Raw genomic sequence first — 23,648 nt, forward strand, 5'->3', positions numbered from 1 at the left:
CATTCACACCTACTCACATGCATTTGTGGTGCCAAAGTCAGATTCATTGTGGAGGGATGTGGATGGTCCAAAGTGGGTGCCTGACCCAAAACTGTTGCGGGGCAAAGGTCGACCTGTGGCGTCTAGGATACGAAATGAGATGGATGGGGTCCGGCGAGAACCGGGAAGCCGGAGGCCAGATTCTGACTTGAGGGAGATTCAGCAAAAGCAGAGCTGTGGACTGTGTCATCAACATGGGCATAACCGTAGAAGATGTCCGCTTTCCCGTGGGGCTTCGACAAGCAGTAATAATCCAAACTAGGTAAGTGATGCTTTTATATAAAATGCCATGATTGTATCAATTAGCCAAGTTGCATAGATTAGTACGTATGTTTTGGGTTTTGGTATCTAACAACAATATTTGAATTTTTGCCAGGCATGCAAATACTCGAGTTTGGAATGGCATTGTAGATGTCAATTGGGGTTCTCTTTATTATGTGTTTGAACTTACTACTGGGTTGTATCCACACAATTATTATTTTGTTTGTCACTGAATGAACTTGTAATCGAAGTATTTTATATCCAATGTACCTGTTTCTAGATTGTGATATTATGACTGTTTAATTTTGTCTTTCAATTTTAAATCCCCACAATTTTGTAGTTTATATTGCTTACTACTCACTAGTTTAATTGTGATGATTGAATTAACTTACTGAAATGAACTTTAAACAGTACATATATATCCAGGCCAGGAACAAATTTTGTCAGAGTGATGTGTGACTTGGACGGTTAATTTTCAATGAATTAAAGGTAGCACTGTACCAAACTTCAACTTCAAACCTTACAGTTACAGACTACAGGACAAGCTAAATGGAGAATTGGGTTTTGGGAATCTCCATCCCCTTTTTCATATATGAACTAGTCTTGGCCTTGTTAATAGAATCTTTCACAATGTGATAAAGTGAAAGAACACCTATTGGCTATTGCTTAATATTGTCTTTTCTCAGCTGGACGGTACCACTGCCACATGGAGAAGAAGGGACAGCCATCGAGGTCAAGTAGAAAGCAATAAAAAAAAATTCAAGTTATCTCAGTAGAACTACTACCTTACTAAAGCCGCTGCCATAGACAAATAAAGTACGTAAAAACAAGATGAAAGAAATGATCCATATGCTAGCAGGACAGGTTGTGGTACTAAACCAAATTAGATGTGTTCAACAAGTGGGTGGTCCTTTTCTTTCCCAATATCCCTGGAAAATATTTTGTTTCTTTCCCTAATGTTTCATTGTAAATTTTAAGGTTGTTTTTTTCCTCCTATTATAGTTAATTATAGAAGACCAAAAAGAGAAATGGCAAGAGAGCTCCACGTAAATGCAATAGCCTCATTATTTAGGTAAAAAAATAAAAATAAATATTTATTTTATTTTTTAGGGGAGAATATTACTTGTAAGGGTTCTTTTGCTCCCAAAAAAAAAAACATAAAAAGCCTTTATTGAACCCAATGTTCACAATTCTTAACTATGATTTTTCCTGAATGCTATAGACACACACACATCCTTCCCTTCCCCTTCAAGGGGTAATAAATATTGTCAATGAATTATCAACCCTTTGATTATTCGTGCTTTGAGCATTGATGCTACAACTTCCAATTGAAGCTTGGTCAGTACCATCAGTGCAATCATGCTCATTCATCAAAAAACAACCAAAAAGAGAAACAATAAACACCCCAAGGAAACACTTATTTCTGAAGACACTCGTAGGAAATTTCCCACCTCAACATCCATGCAAACCCGACTATGCATTTATCTAGTGAACAGATTATTGTCTATCAAATATATCAATTACAACCTCCCATTTGTCTGATTTTTTTCCCCATTTTAAACATTGGTTATTTTATAAGGAAAAAATAAATTCTAACAATTTGTGATTGATAGAAGCATCAATGGAACAGAAAAGGTGAAATAGATGACTTTTATTTATCAAATTAGTATCATTTCGGTAAATCTCAACATAATTTAAAAGCTGTACATAGAAAAATCCTTGTACAAGCTATGCAATTCACATACAAAGCTCTACGCAAACCAACATACTGATTATGAAGAGGCTATACGATCATACATAAGATCTAGCTAAATCCAATCCATTTAACCAAGGATGGAACAAAGTGACAAATTACATATAAAAAACAATCAAATTATATAGCCAAAATGGATAGATGCTACACAGCTACACTATTGTTGCTTATAGTAGCCACTTTGCTTATATACCTTACTTTCTCACTATGGTACCGCTCCATCAACTCTTGAAAAGAATGTTTGTTGTTGATGGACTACTCTATATCAGCAAATGATGATGCACAGGCAATGAACTCCTTCACACGCTCTTAAAAAGGTGTATAATTAACTAATAGACGATCCAAAACGATAAAAGTAGATTCCACCACCTGTGTCATGGACTTGTGTTGAAGCAGATTCATTGATTCAAGATGGGTAAGAAGCTGATTTTGAAGAGGCAACACTGTCTGCTCAAGCACATCCACGTTTAAAGTTGTTACGCTACCTTTTAGCAAAGCAGGAGGACTCTTGGGGATTGACAATTCACTCGAAGACTGAGCGTCACGACAAGATATTTGTGATGACGTCTCATCAAATTCAACAATTGAAGGGCTATGATGCAGGTCAGCAGAGCCTTCACAATTAGACACATCTTTATCTCGAGGAACAAATATGGAATCAAAATTAGGGAAAACACCTGCCAAAAATATGAATCAGAGTCACAACCAAAGATGAAAGAGGGAAAAAAAACCAAACAAATGGAATGTAATCTGTATTTACCGCAAGAGAGAGGCCGAGGTGGAAGAACTAATAAACATCGAGGAGGAAGGAAAGCAAGCCGGCCCAACCAACCCAGAATATGAAGTCCTAAAACTTGACTTATACAATCTGTCACTGGAAGAAAAAATATATATATTAACAGATAACTGATAAGGGCAAGCAGCAAGTTAGCAACAACAAAGCAAGAGAAACATAAACTATAAAGATACGGTGGGTGAGAGGGGGGGGGGGTGTTGGGCTGGGCAGGGCAGTAATTGTAGGATACATAGCAAATGTGTACATGCGCAAGAAAATACCTTCAGTACAAGTGTCTCCAGCAGCAGTAATCTGCCTCCAGATCTCAGCCTGTCCGCAATGAATCTCAGCCTGGACCATAAAATGGTTTTTCTGCTTCTGGGTCACCTTCAACTACTTCCACTCCAATATAATATCCTTCCTTATAATCTCCTGATTTTACAATACAAACAAAAATTATAGATAAACCCAGTTGGAGAACAAAATTAAATACTGAAACTTGGCAAAGATAAGAGGATCTCTGGGATATGGAGAACATCATTTTGGCATCTAAAATTTGATATGGTGTAGAACTCTAATATGTGGACACAATTATTAGGCCGCTTGTCTTGTGCCACATCAGCTAGTTTTCTCATTTTGGAAAATTATACTGACCTCTCCCAAGATTTTCCGTTGTTATACACCTTTTTTTTTTATTTTTTTTATTAAATATGAGCTATTTACATTGATCTCCAACTAAATGGTTGAAAAAATAATTATATTTTGTGATGGCCAGAGGGAGGATAGGCATATTTGTGAATTTTTATTTATTTATTTATTTTATTTGCAGAGGGTATGTAAATTAGTAACTAATCACAGAAACATGGTTGCTTGGTCTGCTGTGCAAGAATCGTCTACTTCTACAGGTAAGTAGTTGCATTCTCATCTAATATTATATAATTTGTAACAGTTAAATTGTACAAGTTAAATCAATTCAAGAAAACTACAAATGTCTTGAAATTACCAGTGGCTGCCGAAACAAAGGAGGTGAAGACAGCTCAAGAAGAAGCTCCAGCAAAGGCCAAACCTCCAGCAAAAGCTACGGCCAAGCCACTGCCTCAGTTAATGGAGGAGGATATCATCCCTTCATTGAAAGCAATACTTGAAGCTCAACCTGATCTTTCTGAAATTGAACTATCTTTCCAAGACAACAGGGTGAGTGTTTTTTTTTTTACTATTTGAATCCTACAAACTGATATGTAGCAATCGCAAAAAAAAAATTCGGACACTTATTTATTATGTTGTTAAAGTGAGGTCAATCACATTTAGCTTTAGTATTTTCCTTTCTATTTTTTCAAAAATTCTCTTGGATTGATTCCTGTGTTTATCATGAAATCCCTCTTCAAATCTCTCCTTTTTTTTAACTGAGAAGATATTAGAGACTAACAATTATATGAATAAAGAGGTCAAATTTGGTTCATAACATATTCTCCAGTCAAAACCAATTCTATTTGGTAAAACATCACATTCAGTAAAAGAAAAAAGAAAGCTGATATCTTTTAATTTTTGCTAACTAACACCTTATATCTTTTTTGCTAACTAACACCTACAATTTTTGCTAACACCTTATATCTTTTACTAGGGGGGAAAATGATTCACAATTACTTTTGTAAGGTCATATGTTCTGGAGTCTTACAACTATAGGTTTATAAAAAAGAAAAAAAAAAAAAACTCCTTACCTCCTTTAACTTTTCAGGACCCACTTCCACCAACTCTTCAACTGTGCTGTAATAATCAAGATGAATTACAGTGTGCTGAGCAGGAACACTTATTTAAGCTAGGGGGTGGATAAATCAAGGCACAAAAGTAAAAGAAATGTAACCTTGGCAAGTCCCTCCCCTTCATTTTCTGCTAGGGCCTTTGTGTTAGCCACCAAATTTTGGGTCTTGGGATTGCTTACTTCAAATCCCTCTTTTTCAGCTTTCTCCCTTGCTTAAGCCTGAAAATTTTAGATATTTAGTCAAAATTGCTGCCTATTAACCAGGACTGCTGATAGGAGCTCTTGTTTTCATATACATGGGAAAGGAATATTTTATACGTATAATGGGAATATAATTAGCAAAGTGAACAAAAAACAGGTATTACATTAGTGCCACTCTAGTACACCGGAGGTATTCATGATAAAAAAAAAAATATTATCACAGACCAAATAAGCTTATTTTACAATGAGACAAGTCAAACAACATCTCAGCAACCCCAACTCCAGAACTCAGTGAAGGCTTCTTGACCATAACATCAGCTCCAACATAATTTCCTATGTCAACTTACTAAACTAACTAAGTTTCAGCAAATTTACAATTTTTTTTTTTGAAGTAAGATGTAGTATTTTTGCAATATCTGAGACTTTAGTTTATTGAACTTGACTAACAATTATTATATGGGATCAGTAGCAATGTCTAAAGCAACTGAAAAAACCTACAGAGTTGTCTTCTATGTTGGATGTTGGGGTTTCCCCTGAGTCATGTCTTGCAGCCATTAAGGAACTTGTACCAGGAGATTCTGGCGGAAACACAGTATATTTTTCAGCATATATCCGAGGAGGGATAATGGGCTCTGGTGGTGAAATAGTAGACAGATAATGCAAGAGCATCTGTATAATTTGCCTGAAGTTTGGTCGAGTGTTTGGGTCCTCTCTCCAATGGGACAATGTGAATCCTTGTGGCACACATTGCAAAATAAATTACCTGATGGCCTAATCATTGAGATTCATACAAAAACAAATAAGGATGTTAGACCCCTTTCTAGAATAAATTATGCTTATTGTACATTCCATTCCATTCAATGTCAAAGTTTGAAACTAATGGATAGATATAAATTAGGACTACAAGAGCAATTTTAGAACAGTTAGACTTTCAAGACGTTCTTAGGTAAGGCAAAAGCAAAATGAACAAATACAACCCATGCTGTCAGCTTTCAAAGATATTCAAAGATATAGACAAGAAATTGCATCATTCTAACTAAAAGTGGAATAGTTTGTATGGATTACAATTAAGTACACTGACTTTCACTGACTTTTTTTTTTTTAATTTGTTGTTAGGCTTTGTTTTTTACTTTGCTTATTTTGCTTCTTTTTTAAGCCACACCCTTTTTTTTTTGGTACAATTCTACTTTTGTTCAAATTCTTTTTTAAGCAAATAAAGCCACCAGAAATAAGCTATATGGTATAGGCATATACTAAACCAACAAGAATTTCATAGAGCTGATGAATGTTAGTTCCTTTTCTCTATGATATCCAAACAAGGAAATTAATATTTGGTGGGAGTTTAAATAATGGAACGATAAACCCCATCATTTTAGATTTTCCGTAAAATATGAATTCCTTTATCTAAAGCCAATATAAAGGAAAATATATTCAATCACAAGACCAAGGGCTTCATTTAAGTTTTGCTAACCTCATCAAAAGTTAATCCACCAATTTTTGAGACACTTCCACAAAATGAAAGATCAACAATCTCCTTCCCTAATCCATAAATCTCAAATATCTGTGCACCACAATAACTATAAGACCAGAAACTAGTAAGTGGAGTTGCCAACATGACTGCATACATTATGAACTTAAAAAGCACAGCTGTAAACTGACCTATTTAAAACAAAAAAACATACAATGTGGACCATGTAAATCAAATAATTATTGTGGCAGAACTTATATAACTGACTACAAAATATATATATATATATAAATAAATAAATAAATAAATAAAAAGAGTTAATACCTAGAAAGCAATGAGATTCCCATTTTGGAAAGAATTTTGAGAAGACCGGATTTAACAGCCTGAAATAATTAGAAACAATCAGTATAAAATAGTAAAGCAATGGAATAGAGCAACATTTTTTTCTATTGAAACCACAGATAAACCAGAAGTGGATAATTCTTAAGGTGGAACTCACTAAAATTAATCATCAAGTTTTAACGCACTTGACATAAGTGCCTGGATTGAATTGGGCCAACACACGCTATGGGAACAATATTACATGAATTGCATTAGAAAATTACAGCAAAATATTTTCATCCCTAAAATATTCCTTCTAATATTGATGTACTGACCTTGCAAAAGTTCTTTTGAGCCTGCTCAATTGTTACAGTAGGCATCTTTCCATTCCTCATCAAATTTACGGTTTTATTACTCAGACGCCACTGTCGGCATGTTTCTAATGCCAAGTATGGACATATGGCACTGAAAAAATAATTCAAGAGATATAGTGTTAAGCATTTTCAAGATAAAAAATAGACATAAAAGTATCAACAAGCCCAAATAATGGAATCAAGATGAAGAAGAGGATTCTGATTCAGAGGGATGTAGAACCCTCTAAGATCTTTTCATAAGACAGTTTGGTCAAGCATTAACACAACCAAACGTGCATGTAAAACAGGAACAGAAGTTAATATACATTGTTTAGCAAAAACAAAACAAAAAAAAAAAAAAGGAGTTATTATACATTTAAAGCATTTTTACAATATTCTACACTGTTAGAGGGATTTAATCAGCTACTGAGACATTTCCAGAAAGTAATCTTGTCCCTGCAACTTATAGCTTTACTTTCAAGAAACTATTCCTACTTTTTTTTTTTTATAAGTAATAAAATCTGTTCCTTCATTTACAGAAATACACTTTGTTCTATTTTATGTATGCCGTACAAATGCCAAGAGCCTCATGGCTCAGTAGCATTGTATGCTCCTCTCCATGGAGAGAGTATGGGTTCAAATCCCCCTCCCCATTTGTAAGTAAAAAAAAATTAAAGCAGTTAAAAAAAAATTGCAATAATTAAATTATAATATATATTGATTATTAATTTTTTGCTTCTCACAGTGGGATCAGCTATAAACGATCTATTTTTTTTCATAGGTGTCAACTATAAAGGATCTATGAAATTGTCTAAGATAATGCAACTAACACACAGAAAGTGAATTTATCTGAGAACATTTTAGAGTAACTGGTATCAGACCAAATAAAATAATGCTTTAAGAAAATATTAACAAGAAACAATATTTGTTAATTTTTTTCAACAAATAAAAAGAAATCCATTATTTAAAAATTTTCACAAGGGAAAAATTACCTTGCACCAAATCCAACCAAACAGGCAAACTGATGAGTGCTGAAGCATTGTGCAGTCTCTGCAACAATAGAAGCTGACATTCGCAATCCATTCTGAATAAGATGCTGATGAACCGCACCAACAGCCAGAAGTATTGGAACTGCCAGACGAGTTGGTTCCTGGAAGAAAAAGGAACAATGCATTGCTCGAAAATAAGAAAATCAGTCCACAAAAAAGTTTCCTCCCAGGCTTTAATGAGGATTACGTTAAAGTACCACACACACGCACATATATATGTGCGTGTGTGTGTGTTTACGTAAAAACTCATGCATACACACTAGAACATGACCCACTACATGTAGGACAAATGGCAATCGTTTTCATAACATACAATATTTTATAAAGCCATAAAACTTTATCAAGAAAAATGCAGGACAACGAATAATAATCAGGAAGTTCAAACATCGGTATGATCAGAATAATGCTAGTAGTGAACTAGAAAAGTTTCTGTTCAATGGTCATTTAACTAAATATAATTCTTTTTAACTTAATAAATTTAACTCATGCTCACAGTAGATATAAACTCTCAATGAGCTAAAAAAAGGATTGAGATATAAAAACAAAGATAACTTCAGGATGAATACAGAGGTAAGGCGAAAGTTTTTTACCAGCACATCAGAACGGTCTGACAGAACAAGCAGTTGGGAACCATTTCGAACAGCTTCATCAGCAGCTTCACTATATATATTTAGTGTCTTTTCCAAGGAACCATCAACTCCTTTACGAATATCAAAAAATGTTGGCAAAACTTGAGGTTTCAAAGAGGGATCATTTAGCAAGGACTCAAGCTCCCCTTCATTCAGTACGGGACTGGACAAAATAACCTGCTCCATGGCAAAAAATTATAACGTGCAGTTCAAAATTTGAAAACTGAAAGCATTACATTATCATTTTACCTAAAAGTCAATTCAAATTAATTGTTAAAAACACCATTAATATGGCAGAAAGAGAGATCCTAACAAACCTGTGAAGCATTTTCAGGTCCAACCTAGAAAGAGTGAGGTGTTTTCTAAGCTAAGTGCTGATCATCACTTAGGGTCAGAAACTCCAATTCTCGAGTGTCCTCCTTTGTTTCTTGATAAACCCACATCAAATAATTAGGAATGTTTTGAAAGCATTAAAAGAATTAAATAAATAAATAAAAAAGTGATTTCAGAGAGCGAGAGAGAGAGAGAACCTCTATGGGATGCTAATACTAATACATTTTACGCTTATGATGTCTCGTATAGTGTCTGGTATGTGGGAGAGGGGGTACTACATCTCCTTCGTGAGGCTCCTCATGTTGTTGCAAAGATGAAGTTACAACCAAACAATGGATTACATGAATTCCAATACCAACCATAACAGTAGTTACTCGATATTTATTACATTAAATGATTTGTCATACCGTGGGGCCAGCGTTGTGTCCTGCTTTGTGACCACTTGTCCCACAAGGAGGTGCTTTCATTGTACGTTTAGGTCGACCTTGTGGGGGTGACTGTAACCCAACAACCTGCTCATTCTCAACATGCACAGCTGGTTGTTTTGCTTGACTCCCAACAACTGCGGGGGAGGATGGTGTAGCAAATGAAATGTGAGTGCCCGTACTCATGGGATCTATATGCAGTCTAGGAGTGGGCATGAATGACATGGAGTGACTATGGGGCGGTACATGGTCTATATGACCAATGTTGTACGATGGGGATTGCGTGTGCATGACAGGAGGGGTTTGATTGAAATCAGGGCCGAGATCAAAGGATGGTGGAGTAAATGAAAGATGAGCAGGATCAAAAAATGTATGTGAGGTGTGTGAAGGGATCTCGGGGTGAAAAGATGCATGAGTAGTGGGTAGAGAGATATCTAGGTCAGAAACTGCATGAGCAGTATGTGGAGGGATCTCTGGGGAAGGAGATGCATGTGGAGGTGGAGGGAACTCTGGGGCAGGAGATGCACATGGGGGTGGAGGGAGATCTGCCCTACTGACAACCTGATGGGATGCAGCACGCTGACCATGGCTATGGCTGGCACGAGTTGAGCTCGTGCTTGGTCGTCCAGTATCTTCTGGCGCTTCTGGATTTGCCCCATCGATATCTTCCAACGGAAGTCGAGCAGTTATACGGTGAAGGCGTTCCACTGTCTTAAGTATAGCTGAAATATGGTTGTACTCAGGACTGCCTACTGTATAAAGTTTCAACAACTTCTTGTGACTGGCAACCTGAAAGTAAATAAATACAATTAGTACATCATATTGAAGTTCCTGATACGCAACAAAAATTGAAAAGAAAGGTCAAAGCAATTACCATAATAATAAGTGAAGCCGAAGTGTGGTCGACGAACCTCCAAGTCACCCTATCGTACCAATCGAAGTATGGATGAGCAGACGACATATCACCCTCTAGTCGTGCTCCAGGACATAGAGATCGTGCTCGAGTATTCCATACTCGGATATGGCCATAATGTCTGTCCCTCCAATTCACCTCCATCTTCCCCCTCAAGTCTATGGCATGAAGGGCTTCGTCAGTATCAACATATGGGGGGTGGGGGTTCTTGTACCATCCCGAACTGACGAACAACACGGTCCGGTGTATGTTTCTCTACTAGCCAGAAACATACAAGCGGTACCCTCGCCGTCCATACATCCCTTCCGGCGACACAAAACGCAGGCAGGTGAGCTAATTCAGCTTCATATGGTTGCCACACCACCTAAAATAGTCAAATCAAAGGGCAGCACATTATGCAATGTTCCATATCTATGAGCTCTTTTACATTTATAAATACAATAGTCATAAACAATAGTCATAAACAATAGTCATAAACAATAGAATAAACACAATGTTGGTACCTGCTTTGGATGCATACAATCTAAAAGCTGACGGTACCGGACCAGACAGATTTCGGCGGGGCTATTCAAGGTGTTCACAACCCACACAGTCCTACAATTGCGAAAGAGGGAGTCAATACTTGGAATTGAGAATATGAAGTAATCAACAACAACAAATGATGGGCAATCGTAAATTTAACAGTACATACCACTAAGATTATACTAATAAATGATTATCTAAACATATGATTAGTGGTGGAGCTAAAAATTAATGAGACTTATATTATACATCAATCATAACATATGACCTCCGTGGTTGTCAAACGATATATAAAAAACATAAATAAAAATCCTATTAATGAGTCACAATTAGAAGAATATCAAGGTTAAAATTTTATTTTCTATGTCTAACAATGTGTTTAAAATTATGGATCTATTTCCAATAAAGAGAATCAGCCAAGGAAGAGACTTACTTAATAGACAATGGAGAAGGTGCAAATGGTGGGCCATATGCACCATCTAGTGGGAGGTCCATCCTTGGGCACAAAAAAGGGAATCTAACCCATGCCCAATACTGAATTAGCAACAAGGCCCCACCAATCTGACTAGCACCTCTGTCAGTTGCCCTGCATAACTCTCTGTACAGCCATGCAAGGCAAGCGCTCCCCCAACTGTATTGAGGTGGATTCCGAAGGTCCCTCAGCATCTGCAACCACATCGTATGCACCCTATCGCCAGACTTGTCGGCGAAAATTGTGTCTGCCAGGAGTGCTAGGATATAACACCGTGCATATTGATGCACAACCACCTCTGCTGCATCATCGGGCAACCCTTCGTCAATTTTTTCTAGTAGCTTCTTAATTTGGATCCTTTGTCCTTTAAGCGTGGTGTTATTAGTAGCAATTCCAAGCAGACTCCGACATTCATCCTTCCATGTCAAGTCAGTTGTTCCAACAATTGCCTCACCATCGATTGGAATCCCGAAAAGAACCTCCATATCTTGTAATGTGATCGTTGTCTCACCATGTGGCAGGTGGAAGGTGTGGGTTTCAGGCCGCCATTGCTCAACGAAGGCCGTGATCAGGTTATGATCAATCTCTCTACCTAGAGTCCTATACAGCCCCTCTAATCCAACTCTTTTCACAATGTCGACGATACGATCATCCACCACTATCCGGCATCGTTTTCGAAACTCGTCATTACGACCGCGGCATTTCAGTGGCCCTAGATCCTGCACATGATAGAACTATGGTGATGAGATGCAATATGCCATAACCTTTGTATATATGATTGTAGTTATTGATCCCAAAAAACAAAAATAAAGCAGTTATGAAGGGACCTTAAAATATCAACCCCAAAAAGAAAAAAAAAAACCAAAAAAAAAAGCAACAACGGGAGAAAAATAAAAGGATGCAATGCACTTTATACATTTGTCTAGTAATGAAAGGCTTCCCATGCGACCAGCCTATTGCTGCCTCTAAACCAGGAAAAGTTAGATGGAAAATAAACAACCTAAATAGGGGAAAGTAAAAGAAACTAGAGGCAAAGGCTAGCATTCTCAATAATAACAAGAAAAATTACTGCAACAACCACAACCTGAACAACTTCTTGCCAAGCAACAATAAAATTATCACAGGTCACATTGCTTCAAACAAAAATAACTCTTATGAGCCTAGGATTGCTTTGTTCATGTATGCACAGACATCGAGTTCACGTACACAACACATTCATGTACGCAACACATTTAAACGTACTCTTACTGACATCTTCATTTCTACACAATTTTAAGAGTTTGTAAATCATGGCATTTTTTGCTGGTCCTGACATTTGTTTTTCTTTCCTGTAACTAAGCACAAATTGTTCAATTGTTTCATCTAGGTGATTAGAGGCCTTGTCATAGACAAAGAGAGTGGTAACTTGGTTAAGGCTAATTGATTTGGTTATGTAAAGAGGGCTATGCATGGCACCAAAATGCTATCCACTCGGGCTGTAAGGTATGTATTTAAAACTTGTTAGCTTGATTATGGAAATTGTTATAAGGAAAGTTGCCAACCTAGTTTCTGAACTGTGGAGCACTGGTGAGGTCTAATTGCACACACACAAAGTATACACCGAGATTATTAATTGGCTAGAATATGCTTATACAAAATGTTGATCATGACCATTCTTTTGGGGAGACAAAATAAATAAATAAGGCCAAGTTATTATAAGCACATGGACACAGTATCGTCAGTGTTTAGCAGGAGACTTAATATACTTATAAGTCTCAATTGAGTTCAGTTTATTTATTTATTTATTTTTGATGTGATTAGTTTAATTCATTGCATTCTACATAGCAATTTTAGCATCACAAGATTGTAATGTAACAATGAATCATTACTGCTGTTGTGGTAAGTAATAAGTAATAACATTCTTTTAATAATGCTGGTTCATCATTCTTCTATTGAGGGTTGCCTGGCTGCATTTAATTTTTTACATATTGGAATGTTTGGAACATAACTATGATCCTTTTAGCCTAAATTTCATACTTTTAGCATTAGCTTCATCTCAAAGTGTTTTGAAATGGTTTTCTAGATGAAAGAGTGAATGGTAGCAAAGTGTCCACCCACACTAACAGTCAACCAATCTAACTTAACCCAACTAATGCGCATGACCATGCATTGAAAGCTAGTAATACCATTGACACTTAGAATTTCAGAAATGGGAAGAAAAAAAAAAATCAACATAATGTAAAAGGATAAGAAGAGAATATTCAGCAGGTGGTCGGTTTTAATTTTTACCTTGCCTTCCCAAACAGCGCACGCTCGATGTGTTTTTATAAACCTTAACATCGAATCGTCAATGGGCCCAGGACCAAACTCATCAGGGAGCTGAGCAGGAACAGCAGCCATACTGCACGAAGTTTAGGGAGTCAAGAGTAATATAATCACATGTTAAATTGGCAAGGAAAGTGATGAACAAGAAAATGATTCAGTTTATTTTGACAACAAGCAGATGGTCCTCTTTACTCATCAAATTAATTTGGGCTACAATGAAGTTTTACAAAAGGTGACAAAAAGAATGAAGGAAAATCATATCCGCGTTGATTAATTTGGGCTACCCACATAGTTCGCCTTACTATTTTCCCTCCTACAAAATGGACCCTACAGTTACGTGCTACATAAAAGATCTGAAAAAATTAAAAAGGGGGGAGGAGTTTGTGGGGTGGGTTCTTATCAAAGTTTCTAAAATTGATTGTCTGAACTCATAACAAAACATCCAAACCAGGGTACAATGGTGAACAAAGCCTTTACCCTACCACCCCAACACAAGTAGGTACGAAAAATCTCATTTCTACACTTCATCCTACCAAACATAATGTAAGAAATCATAAAATCATTTCAACATTGCCTATGTAGATTCATGTGAAAACTATGCAGAAGAAGTGAAGAACCAGATGTTAAAAATACGACAATATAATGCAAATTTTAAATACCAGGACAATAAATAAATAAAAAATCTTCAATAACAGCAATGTATAGTAAAGCAAATGAACAAAGGTAACAAAGCAAACATGGCAGCCAAGATTTGAAATGCAGCAACATAGTAGAATCATTACCTGCAATATCACTATGCAACTACCTTCACTAAAAGCTTATGTTGTGAAGCCTTTTGAAGCCTATTCCTGCAAGGTATAAAATGCAATTAGCACCTCAAATATGTATATATATGGATGAACATCATTTCTATGCTTATATAAAGAAGGAAGAAAGGAAAATAAATTTCTAGACAGGCATTTTAATATATATGATGAATTTCATATTGTAATATTTAGGAGAGCCTTTTTTTTATAAGAATAATTTTATTGAAAAAAAGACTACATACAAAAAGCACAAAGCAGCCAAAACAATTACACGAAAAAAAAAAATTATGTTCAATAAGAAAGAGACTATAAATACAGGAATGGCGTCACTAGTTGTGAATCCCCATGCGTGAGACCAATCAAACAAAGACCATAAAACCAAAAGACCATAAAACAATATAAAAAAAGGAATAAGACATTTAATGAAAGTTAAAGCATCATGAAATATGTGGAACTGCCAAAAATGAAGAAATATGCTGATCTGAGAACTAAAACGATTAATTGGAAAGAGGAGCATTAATGGCAAAGTCCATTTACAGTTGTATGAGCAGTTAATATCGTAATTTTTTAATTTTCAAATGATGAGAAATCTATCAATAGATTCTTTACATATACATATGCATAAAGAAAATCCCTGCCCTCTCGTTCAATGCCTAACAGAAAACCAAGATTAAAGAGATGTTTTTATTCAGGTGTAGGTCATATTAAACAGGAGAGTTGCCTCCTATATTTCTACAAATACGTTAGACCCAGTTAGAAGCTAGTCATGACAAGAAAAAACTATCAGAGCAATTTATTTGCTAGGAAGGAACATATATCGTGATTATGGTAACTTCACACAAGATGGTGAAGAGTTAAAAAGTTCATTGAAAAGGCCACATGATAAAAACCCCTAGGTTCAAACAGCAATTCAATAAATAAGAACTCATGTCATCCCAGCAATCAATGCTAGTACCTATTTACTGGTAAGCATAACTTGTGCATAGTCATACTCAATTCAAATCACAGAAATATATAATATTAATAATAATAAACATTTTATAAAAATAAAAATCCAAAAACCCATTAATCTCAACTCAATTCACATTACACCCAAAAAATAAAAAAAAATAAAAGAACATATAAGAAACAGAAAATAAGCAAAAATCATACAATGATATAAAAACCCAAAAACCACATAGAAGAGATCAAATGAGAATGATACCCTGCGGTTTGTTGGGACGGCGACGGTGACGGCGACGGAGACGCTGACGGCGAAGGCGACGTTTCTATGACGGCGACGGAGAGTGAGAGACCGGAGCGAGATGGAGGGCCGACGGCAACGGAGAAGGACGGAGCTGAAGAGAGGGAATGAGTGCGACGGAACGGCGACGGAGAAGGACGGAGCTGAAGAGAAGGAATGAGTGCGACGGAACGGCGATGGAGCTGAGACCGAGATGGAATGGAGTGAGAGTGAGAGTGAGACTGAATTTTTTGAGTGACGCACTGTGAGTGTGGGAGGGAATGAGAGAGTTTTTTGAACTAAAGAGTTTTTTTTGAGAGGACTGTAAGTGTGTTAGTGTGGGAGGACTGAGTTTTTTGAGTTTTGAATGAGAGTTTTTTTAGAGTTTTGTTGAGATACACGTGTGGCAAAAGAACATAGAAATCAAGTCCGTTGGACTTGATTTCTATGTAGAAAAAACGAGTCCATTAGAGTTGGTTTTTGTACATACAAACCGAGTCTAATAGACTCGTTTTTTATACACAGAAATCAAGTCCAACGGACTCGATTTCTATGCGTAAAAACCGAGTGTATTGGACTCGGTTTGTATGCATAGAAATCGAGTTTATTTAACTCGATTTCTGTGCGCCCTATCCCCACCTCAACCGGTGCAAAAAAGGAAAATCGAGTATACTAAACTCTATTTTACAACCCACAAATCGGCTCCACTAAACTCGAGTTGTTAGAAACCAAAATAGTTTGAAACGTTTGCTAACTAATGATATTGTTTAGATTTTATAGTTATTTTCTAAAAAAATCCGATCTTTTTGTGTAAAAGGTGTTTGAGAAAAAGCCGAGCCCATCTTGATGTGTTTTAATTTTAGGTATTCTCTTCTCTGTCCCATCTCTCATTCTTCACTGTATCTTAAAATTTATTTATCTATACAAAAGCTATTGTAATACTCAACAGGAAGTGTAGGTAACCTGAACCAATCACTGACAATCAATCTGAGTCTCCCAATTCCGGCACTCCTTCCTCAATCAATCCCTTTGATCTTCTCAACGACCAAGATGACCCTTATGACCAGGTTCCCCTTCCTCATTCTTCTTCTTCTTTTATTTTTTATTTTTTATTTTTTTTGCAATTGAAAATATTTTGAGCTTATCCGATTGTATGTTGACCTGTAATTAGAGATTTGTTTCATTCAAATTCAATCCCTGACACTGGGTGGACAATGGGATTGTTTTTCTATTTTTTGCATTAGGGTTTATGATGCATTTAATGAGGTGTAACTGAGAGGGGGGAAAAGGATAAATTACATTATTTGTCGTAGTTTTGAAACACAAAACTGTTTTTAAAAAAAAAAAAAAAAAAAGCAAGATTTTTTAGGTCGGACTGAGATTCAATCATGGTCAATCCATGACAAAATAAAAATTTTAATTCAATTATATATAATAAATGGAATATTTTGTGACATAAAAGACTCAACGAGCCCCTTGTCTTAATTGTTAGTGTTAGACAACTTTCCATGAATATGGGGGGCTGATAACAATGCTTTTTGTCTCTAAAATTTAGGGTAAGAGTCCTACTCAAATGTTTGGAGACAAGTGCAGTACTCTCCAAATTTGTAATAGCTTTTTAGTTTAGGGAATGAATGTTTAAGGAGTACCTATTGGAAAGAGGAACAGGTCTTTTGGTTTGAAATTTTGTAATTTTAGTGTATCAATTTTATTTTTTTCCACTGGATTTTTTTCTTTGTGATTTGGTTGTATCCAATTCATTTGTTGGTAGTTTCTTAATTCAAATGAGAAATGAACTCTAAGAATATGTTATTTTTCAAAATTTTGAATTTTAGGAAATTTTATGAGTGTTAGATACTTGTTCTAAGATGGGTTGAAATGGTTTTTTTTTTTTCCTTGATATGAATAGTTATTTAGCTAAGACATACTGAATCTAAGTATAGGGATGTTAGTGGTACAAATTTGTGTTCTTTTCCAACATTTTGACTATGTGAATATTCCAACAAATCTCCCCCTGGGGCCTTCTATCAAGTCACTTGTAGTTCTTCAATTAGTCTTCCCTTTGAACGGAAGACATTTTCTAATTAATATACCACTTGTTGGGAAGTGAATACCCTAGGCTTAGAAAGACTCAAATTGAGAAGTTAATATAATATATAAGAAAACTACTAAAGTCAATAGTTTAAACCTATGAGTTTGGACTCAATTATGTGTTATGTTAACCACTTACTCTTTTCATTGAAATTCAATGCAGGACTTCACTATTTAACTAACCTTACCACTCACATGGGAATATTTCAACATGTTGGAATTATATGATTATGGTTTTCCTACTTGATTTTGTAGAAAAAAGTTTTCCATTCATGCTTACGATGTTGAGGGTTATTCTAGTTTATTGAAGGTAGCATTTGTAATCTGAAGTTGATTGTACAAGTTGCCTCATAAGAAGATGCATTTGTCATGTCAAAGAATTATAATTACTCTATAACCCAACAATGTGCGCACGTACGGCACGTCGGCTCGTGCGTTTTAAGAAAATTTTCTTTTGAATTTCTCTGTGACTTGCACATCTGGCAGTCTATAAATTTTATGATTCTTTCCCCTATTTCCTTGAAGGTGTAAGTCAATTCAAAGACAAATGGAGAGAATACAAGAAATCAAGAAAACTGAAAAGAAAATGATATCCTTGTTTTCTGTCGAAGAGGTGAATGTGGGGCCGTGGCTGCTAGAAATCAGATAAAAATTCTGTGGAAGGATGATGACTACATTGAACCCTGTTGAGCTTTTACCAGCAAGTTCAATTCGTTGATGTCATTGATGATTGAATCATGGTTGTGATATCATTATTTTCAACTATCATTGAATTATGTTTGTAAATGAGTTGTATTGTTTCCAAGAGAGGTGGCACAGACTAAATTCAGTTCTTTATATATTATCAATATTGATGCTTTAGTTTGTCAATTTGATCATACTGTTTTGTGTAAAGAACAATGCCTAGAGTAGTGTTCTTGCTGCATATTCTCAGTCTACTGGAAAGAGGATTTCGTTATCTAGGAAAATGGATGAGGATTTCTGATTTTTTAGACATTTATATTGGTGAAATAGCTAGGATCACATTTCACTATGGTAGGATGGGTGAATATTGTGCAAATTATAATCACAAGTGGGATAATTATCTCATAGTGCTAAAACTATTTCATAAGGAATGTAGCATACAACTACATGACAACAAGAACCCTAAAGAAAGATCAACATAGCAGAAAAATCCATTCAATGCAGTGAGCCTTTATATTCAACGCATAGGGTATAGGGACATCTTTTCTATTTTGTAAGATAAAACCTTCTAATACAACCCTATAAACCTTAACTATATGCAGTGACGTATCATCTGAGTTGCAGTCATCTCAAGATGGAAAGGACAAAGGTAGAAAGGTGCTGTTTGGTTCACAATATTAAGGCAAACATTATGGAAATGTGAAATTATGATGTTTGGTTCATTAATTAGTACACAATTTTATGGTAATGTAGATTACTAAAAGATTCACATTACTATTAATTATTGTAATTTGATTACCTCATTAGATGGTGGAAATCCTAAATAATGGACATATATTTCCCAAACTCTTAATTTAACGAGTGAAAATTAGCAGTCATGACATCCTTCTTGTCTGTATTGTTTCTTTGTAGTGGGTTTCCTAAGGACTTCTTTTCTTTGTAGTGGGTTTCCTAAGGACTTCTTTTAGTTGTTACCCCTATAGAGCAATGTGTTCACTTTAGCTGTTAGCAAATCCTAATCAAATTGAGCATGGAATCACTCAGGCTTGGCTTGTTAGAAATTAACTCAAAGCTCAAGCTCGGGCTTCATTTGGTCGATGTATAAGCCTTGATGAGCTTGTACTAGTCAAATAAAGAAGCCTAGAGGAGCTTAATAGTTAAAGTCAGCCAATATATTAAGCATTAGGTTGTGCTATTAGAATGTCTACGTAGTAATTTCCATTGAACTTACAAATAGTCACTATTCACTTACTACTAAAAAGGGCAGAGATTGGATTTTAGATTATATTAGTCGGGTAGGCTAGACTGGGATTATGGGAAAATCTCTACAAATTCTTCTCTTCCCTCATCCATTTCTTGTTTTTACTTTCTTGCCTTCCCCCCGTCTCTCTCGGATATCACAGAAAAAATGAAATGAAAAAAAAAAAAATAAAGGTTCCCAATCAAGCAGAATCAAAAGCTTGCTTTTGTCTTGGTTAATCCTATATGAAAGAACTAAGAATTATCTGGCTAACTCAGGTTGCAGTCTCTAATCCATAGAAAATATGCAATGTGGAAAAGTATGGTGAATGTGTGAGGTTTTCTTTGAAAAAAATTATAAGAATGAAAAATTATTTTTCTAAGTTTCATTATGTGTACGATGGTATTTTGTACTACATGCAGTTCAGTTTCCCCTTTCCTGTACAACTTCATATATGGACATAAGATAAATTCCCTGATGGCACTTTATTGCTCACAAGGAGTTTTAAACAAATCATGAATTGATTAATTTCTTCGCAACCCTGGAGCACAAGTGTAGAGAGGGAAAATTCCTGACCTATCACAAGTTGATACGTCACATTACCAAGTCTACAAAATACAGCCAATTATAAAGCACCACGTATTGCTACTAGGTTTTGCTATCACTATTCAGAAGCCAACGAAAATTTGCCAAGTGTCATGCAAAAACCAATCACGCATCAGCGCACATGTAAGTGATGACACAAGCAGCCTTGCACGTGTAAGCGATGACTTAATCAATCTAGCACGTGTAAGCGATGACACAAGCAGTCCAGCACATGTAAGCGATGACATAAGTGGACCAATCAGGCTGTGACATGTGTCACCAATCAGACTCCGCCACATGTCGCTCACCCACCTTCAAACTCCTATAAATAGAAGCCTTCCTAGCTAAGACAACTTGGGGAAGAAGACCAAGACAACTTGGGGAAGGAGACCAAGACACCGGGAAGAGATCTTGAGCTCAAAAGTCCAGAAGCTATGCTAGAACCAAGCCTTGAAGCCTCCAGCAACTTTAAGAACTTCGACTTTGAATACAAAGAACATTTAAAGCAAAATCATCCAAATCATCTTCCTAAATCTCAAAGATCACTGGAATCAAGCCCTGAAGCCTCCAGTAACTTCAAGAACTTCGACTTCGAATACAAAGAACATTTGAAGCAAAATCATCCAAATCATCTTCCTAGATCTCAAAGGTTACTGGAATCAAGCTCAAAAGCCTCCAGAAACCTCAAGAAATCACAAATCAGTGAAACTCAACGGATTCAAGCCTCTAAAGCCCTGAAGAACTTCCACCACAAACCTTCGAAGACGAAGAATACACGAAGAACACAAAGAACATGAAGAATAAAGGATTTCCAACAAGCTCATAGCTAGAGATTCATTGTAATTCTGTTCCAAAGATCTTTGATCCATTCTTCAGCCAAATTGAAGTACATTGGGTGTTCGAATCAAAATCACATTACTACAAATCCAATCAACAAGTCTTTTAAGGAGATCGAATTAGAAGATCACTCTTTTGTAATTACAGAGAATTATACCACACAATCATCAATACAAATTCGCATTTGTGAAACTATTTTCCTTGTTTGACTTATTTCGAACTGAGAAATTTAGTTGTTCACAACAAGTTTCATCATTTTAATCAAGAAGATGGAAAAAAATTAAAAAAAAAAAAAAAGTAAATGGTTACACGAGGTGGGACTAATTTTATTTGTAAATCCACAAGCATAGAATGGGCAAGAAATAGAAATTTTTTTAGAACATTCTTAACTATATCCCTATTTAGGAGTGAGGTAAATAGTTTTTTTTTTTTTTTTAAAAAGCTTAGAATTTCCTTTTTTTTAATTATCAGTTTAATCAGTAAAGGGAAACTTCATTTACTAATGTGTTGCACGTAGAAAACACCATAATGCAACAAATAAATTAGACACATTGGCAATTTAAGAAAGCATTAATCTTCTCTGTTCTTGGGGTCAAGCCCCGTTAAGGCTTTATCCTCTCTGTTCTTGATCAAATTAAGGGCCATTGTATCAAGAAGAAGTAAAAATGCAAGCCTGCAGCAGTTGAAATATGTGTTTGAGTAACCAAGATAGAGAAGAGGAGTAAACCAGTTACCAGGGAATTAAGTTCAGCATTATGTCAATTCACCAGTATTGTCACCAATTACTAGACATTGCAAACAGAGGCTGACTCATGAAGCTTCAAAACTGAGGGGAAAAGAATTGGGTAGAGCGCAAACGCAGCGAATGAAACTCTTATTAGTTGACAATGTCGGGTTTACTGTCTCTCTCTCCCATAATTTTTGAATAATTATATATAAAAAAATATAAATAAATAAAATTGCCTTTGTTTTTAAATTGATTTTGTCATATTTCTCGAGTTACAGTCATCAACCTACCCTTAATTTTGAGTTTAGTATGGAAGAATTGTCCTGGTATATCATGTATGTTATCACTAATTTGTTTCATGAGTTTAGGACACCAAATTTGATTGCAAAATATCATATGGTGGTTCTTCCTTTATCGGATCAGGTTGCTAAAGGATGTTAATGAAAACAGTGATGAACGTGAGAGCTTGGTTTGATTTGGGGTTGGGCTTGTGTGGTTTGAGTAGATGAGTTGATTTTAGAGTGAGATGGGTTGATGTATTTTTAGTCTTATTTCAGGTTGGACTTAAGATTGCGTTGGGCTTTGGTTGCTTGGTTTTGATTTTCTGGATATGGGTTGGCTGGTTTAGTTGATTTGGTCCTAAACTGATAGGTTTGTGCCTTCTTATTGGGCTTAGCTTTGAGTTTGTTTGAAGCTGTATGGTCTTGTGAGAGTTGAGTTTAATTGATGAAGGTGTTGATTGTTGGGGCTAGTATTCTTAATAAATAATGTTCCAGGTATAATTTTCACAAGTAATCCATAGGTAAGAGTACGGTGAGGTGGTGCTCTTGCTTTCTCCTCTCATATTCATGTTGGGTTTCAATAATTAAATTTAGGCTTTTCTTTTTTAGAAATAATTAAATTTAGGCTAAATGATTAAGAACCCACTCATATATGTTTCACCAAAATTTATTCCAGTCTTCTAACTTTGTTTTTGTTCATTTCAGTCCTCTAACTTTCAACTTTATTTAATTAAGGCTTTTTCATCAACTTTTTTTAAAATGCTATGGTTGGTTTTTCAATTTTTAAAATTAAAAAAATTCAATTAATGATTGAAAAATATTTTCTAGATTTTTTTTTTTCAAAAAAATTTAACAAAATTTGACAAAAAAGCTTTAATTAATAAATCTGAAATTTAGAGGACTGAAATGAACAAAAACAAAGTTAGATAACAAAAATGAAATTTGAAGAAATTTAGAGAATTATTTTTGGATTTTATCCTTATATTTATTATGCAGTACACCATATGTGTGAGAGAAGAGAGCACCACGTCACTAAACACTCAAAGTACCTAATATTTTTCCTGTTCTCTCAACCTCTCTCAATAGTTTGATTCCAATTTGCATTATGAAATTTGACTATTCTACTCCAATCATGAGTGACCATATCGTTATCAAGAACTTTGTTTTATAACAACAAATCTCTATTTTATTTTGTCTTCTATACTTCTAGTATCATATCAGATCACCTAAAATTTAGAAATTAATTAAAAAAGAAAGGAAATAAAAAACTGATTGATGCATATCCATTCGTTCTATCTTTCAATTGTGGGGCAAGCGCATATGACATCTGAAAAAGAATGAACTAGTCCTTTTTTCTTCAAAATTTTTTTAATTAAAAAAAAAAATGATTGATGCATATCCATTCGTTCTATCTTTCAATTGTGTGGCAAGCGCATTATATGACATCTGAAAAAGAATGAACTGGTCCCTTTTTCTTCAAATTTTTTTAAATTAAAAAAATTGAATTAATGGTTGAAAAATATTTTCCAATTTTTTTTCAAAATATTTTAATAGAAGTTGATGAAAAAGGCCTTAATTGAATAAATCTAAAACTTAGA

The 23,648-nt window shown here is 35.3% G+C and overlaps 2 protein-coding genes and 1 long non-coding RNA gene across 3 annotated transcripts; 1 reads left to right on the plus strand and 2 right to left on the minus strand.

The window, feature by feature from the left end:
* Positions 1 to 1,924: 1,924 nt before the first annotated feature.
* On the minus strand, positions 1,925 to 3,920 carry LOC115987308. Its single transcript, XM_031110829.1, has 4 exons — positions 3,832 to 3,920; positions 3,110 to 3,260; positions 2,814 to 2,927; positions 1,925 to 2,730 (listed from the first exon to the last, which is right to left on the minus strand). Exons 2-4 carry the CDS (start codon positions 3,186 to 3,188, stop codon positions 2,363 to 2,365), a joined length of 561 nt encoding a protein of 186 aa, XP_030966689.1. The 5' UTR covers positions 3,189 to 3,260; positions 3,832 to 3,920; the 3' UTR covers positions 1,925 to 2,362.
* Positions 3,921 to 6,225: 2,305 nt separating this feature from the next.
* On the minus strand, positions 6,226 to 11,323 carry LOC115986090 (glutamate synthase [NADPH] large chain-like). The gene is made up of 10 exons (XM_031108952.1): positions 11,235 to 11,323; positions 10,783 to 10,873; positions 10,241 to 10,643; positions 9,349 to 10,155; positions 8,926 to 8,949; positions 8,570 to 8,785; positions 7,923 to 8,080; positions 6,913 to 7,042; positions 6,581 to 6,639; positions 6,226 to 6,365 (listed from the first exon to the last, which is right to left on the minus strand). The coding sequence occupies exons 3-10, from the start codon at positions 10,421 to 10,423 to the stop codon at positions 6,245 to 6,247; spliced, it is 1,698 nt and encodes a 565-aa protein (XP_030964812.1). The 5' UTR covers positions 10,424 to 10,643; positions 10,783 to 10,873; positions 11,235 to 11,323; the 3' UTR covers positions 6,226 to 6,244.
* A 5,081-nt stretch (positions 11,324 to 16,404) lies between these two features.
* On the plus strand, positions 16,405 to 18,634 carry LOC115987602. Its single transcript, XR_004091158.1, has 3 exons — positions 16,405 to 16,468; positions 16,555 to 16,672; positions 18,222 to 18,634. It is a non-coding gene; the product is annotated as an uncharacterized LOC115987602 (long non-coding RNA).
* The last annotated feature ends 5,014 nt before the right edge of the window (positions 18,635 to 23,648 follow it).

Source organism: Quercus lobata, chromosome 4 (genome assembly GCF_001633185.2).
Source record: "Quercus lobata isolate SW786 chromosome 4, ValleyOak3.0 Primary Assembly, whole genome shotgun sequence".
Classification (NCBI taxonomy): domain Eukaryota; kingdom Viridiplantae; phylum Streptophyta; class Magnoliopsida; order Fagales; family Fagaceae; genus Quercus; species Quercus lobata.

Excerpts from the sequence above, each read along its gene's own strand:
- LOC115986090 (XM_031108952.1), bottom strand. The coding sequence starts at position 10,423 with ATGGAGGTGAATTGGAGGGACAGACATTATGGCCATATCCGAGTATGG. Across the intron at positions 8,786-8,925 it reads GACCTGAAAATGCTTCACAG|GTTATTTTGTCCAGTCCCGT; the intron begins GTTTGTTAGGAT and ends GCCATGGAGCAG. Across the intron at positions 6,366-6,580 it reads GGAATCTCATTGCTTTCTAG|TTATTGTGGTGCACAGATAT; the intron begins GTATTAACTCTT and ends CTGGTCTTATAG.
- LOC115987308 (XM_031110829.1), bottom strand. The coding sequence starts at position 3,188 with ATGGTCCAGGCTGAGATTCATTGCGGACAGGCTGAGATCTGGAGGCAG. Across the intron at positions 2,928-3,109 it reads TGGAGACACTTGTACTGAAG|TGACAGATTGTATAAGTCAA; the intron begins GTATTTTCTTGC and ends TTTTTCTTCCAG. Across the intron at positions 2,731-2,813 it reads ACCTCGGCCTCTCTCTTGCG|GTGTTTTCCCTAATTTTGAT; the intron begins GTAAATACAGAT and ends TATTTTTGGCAG.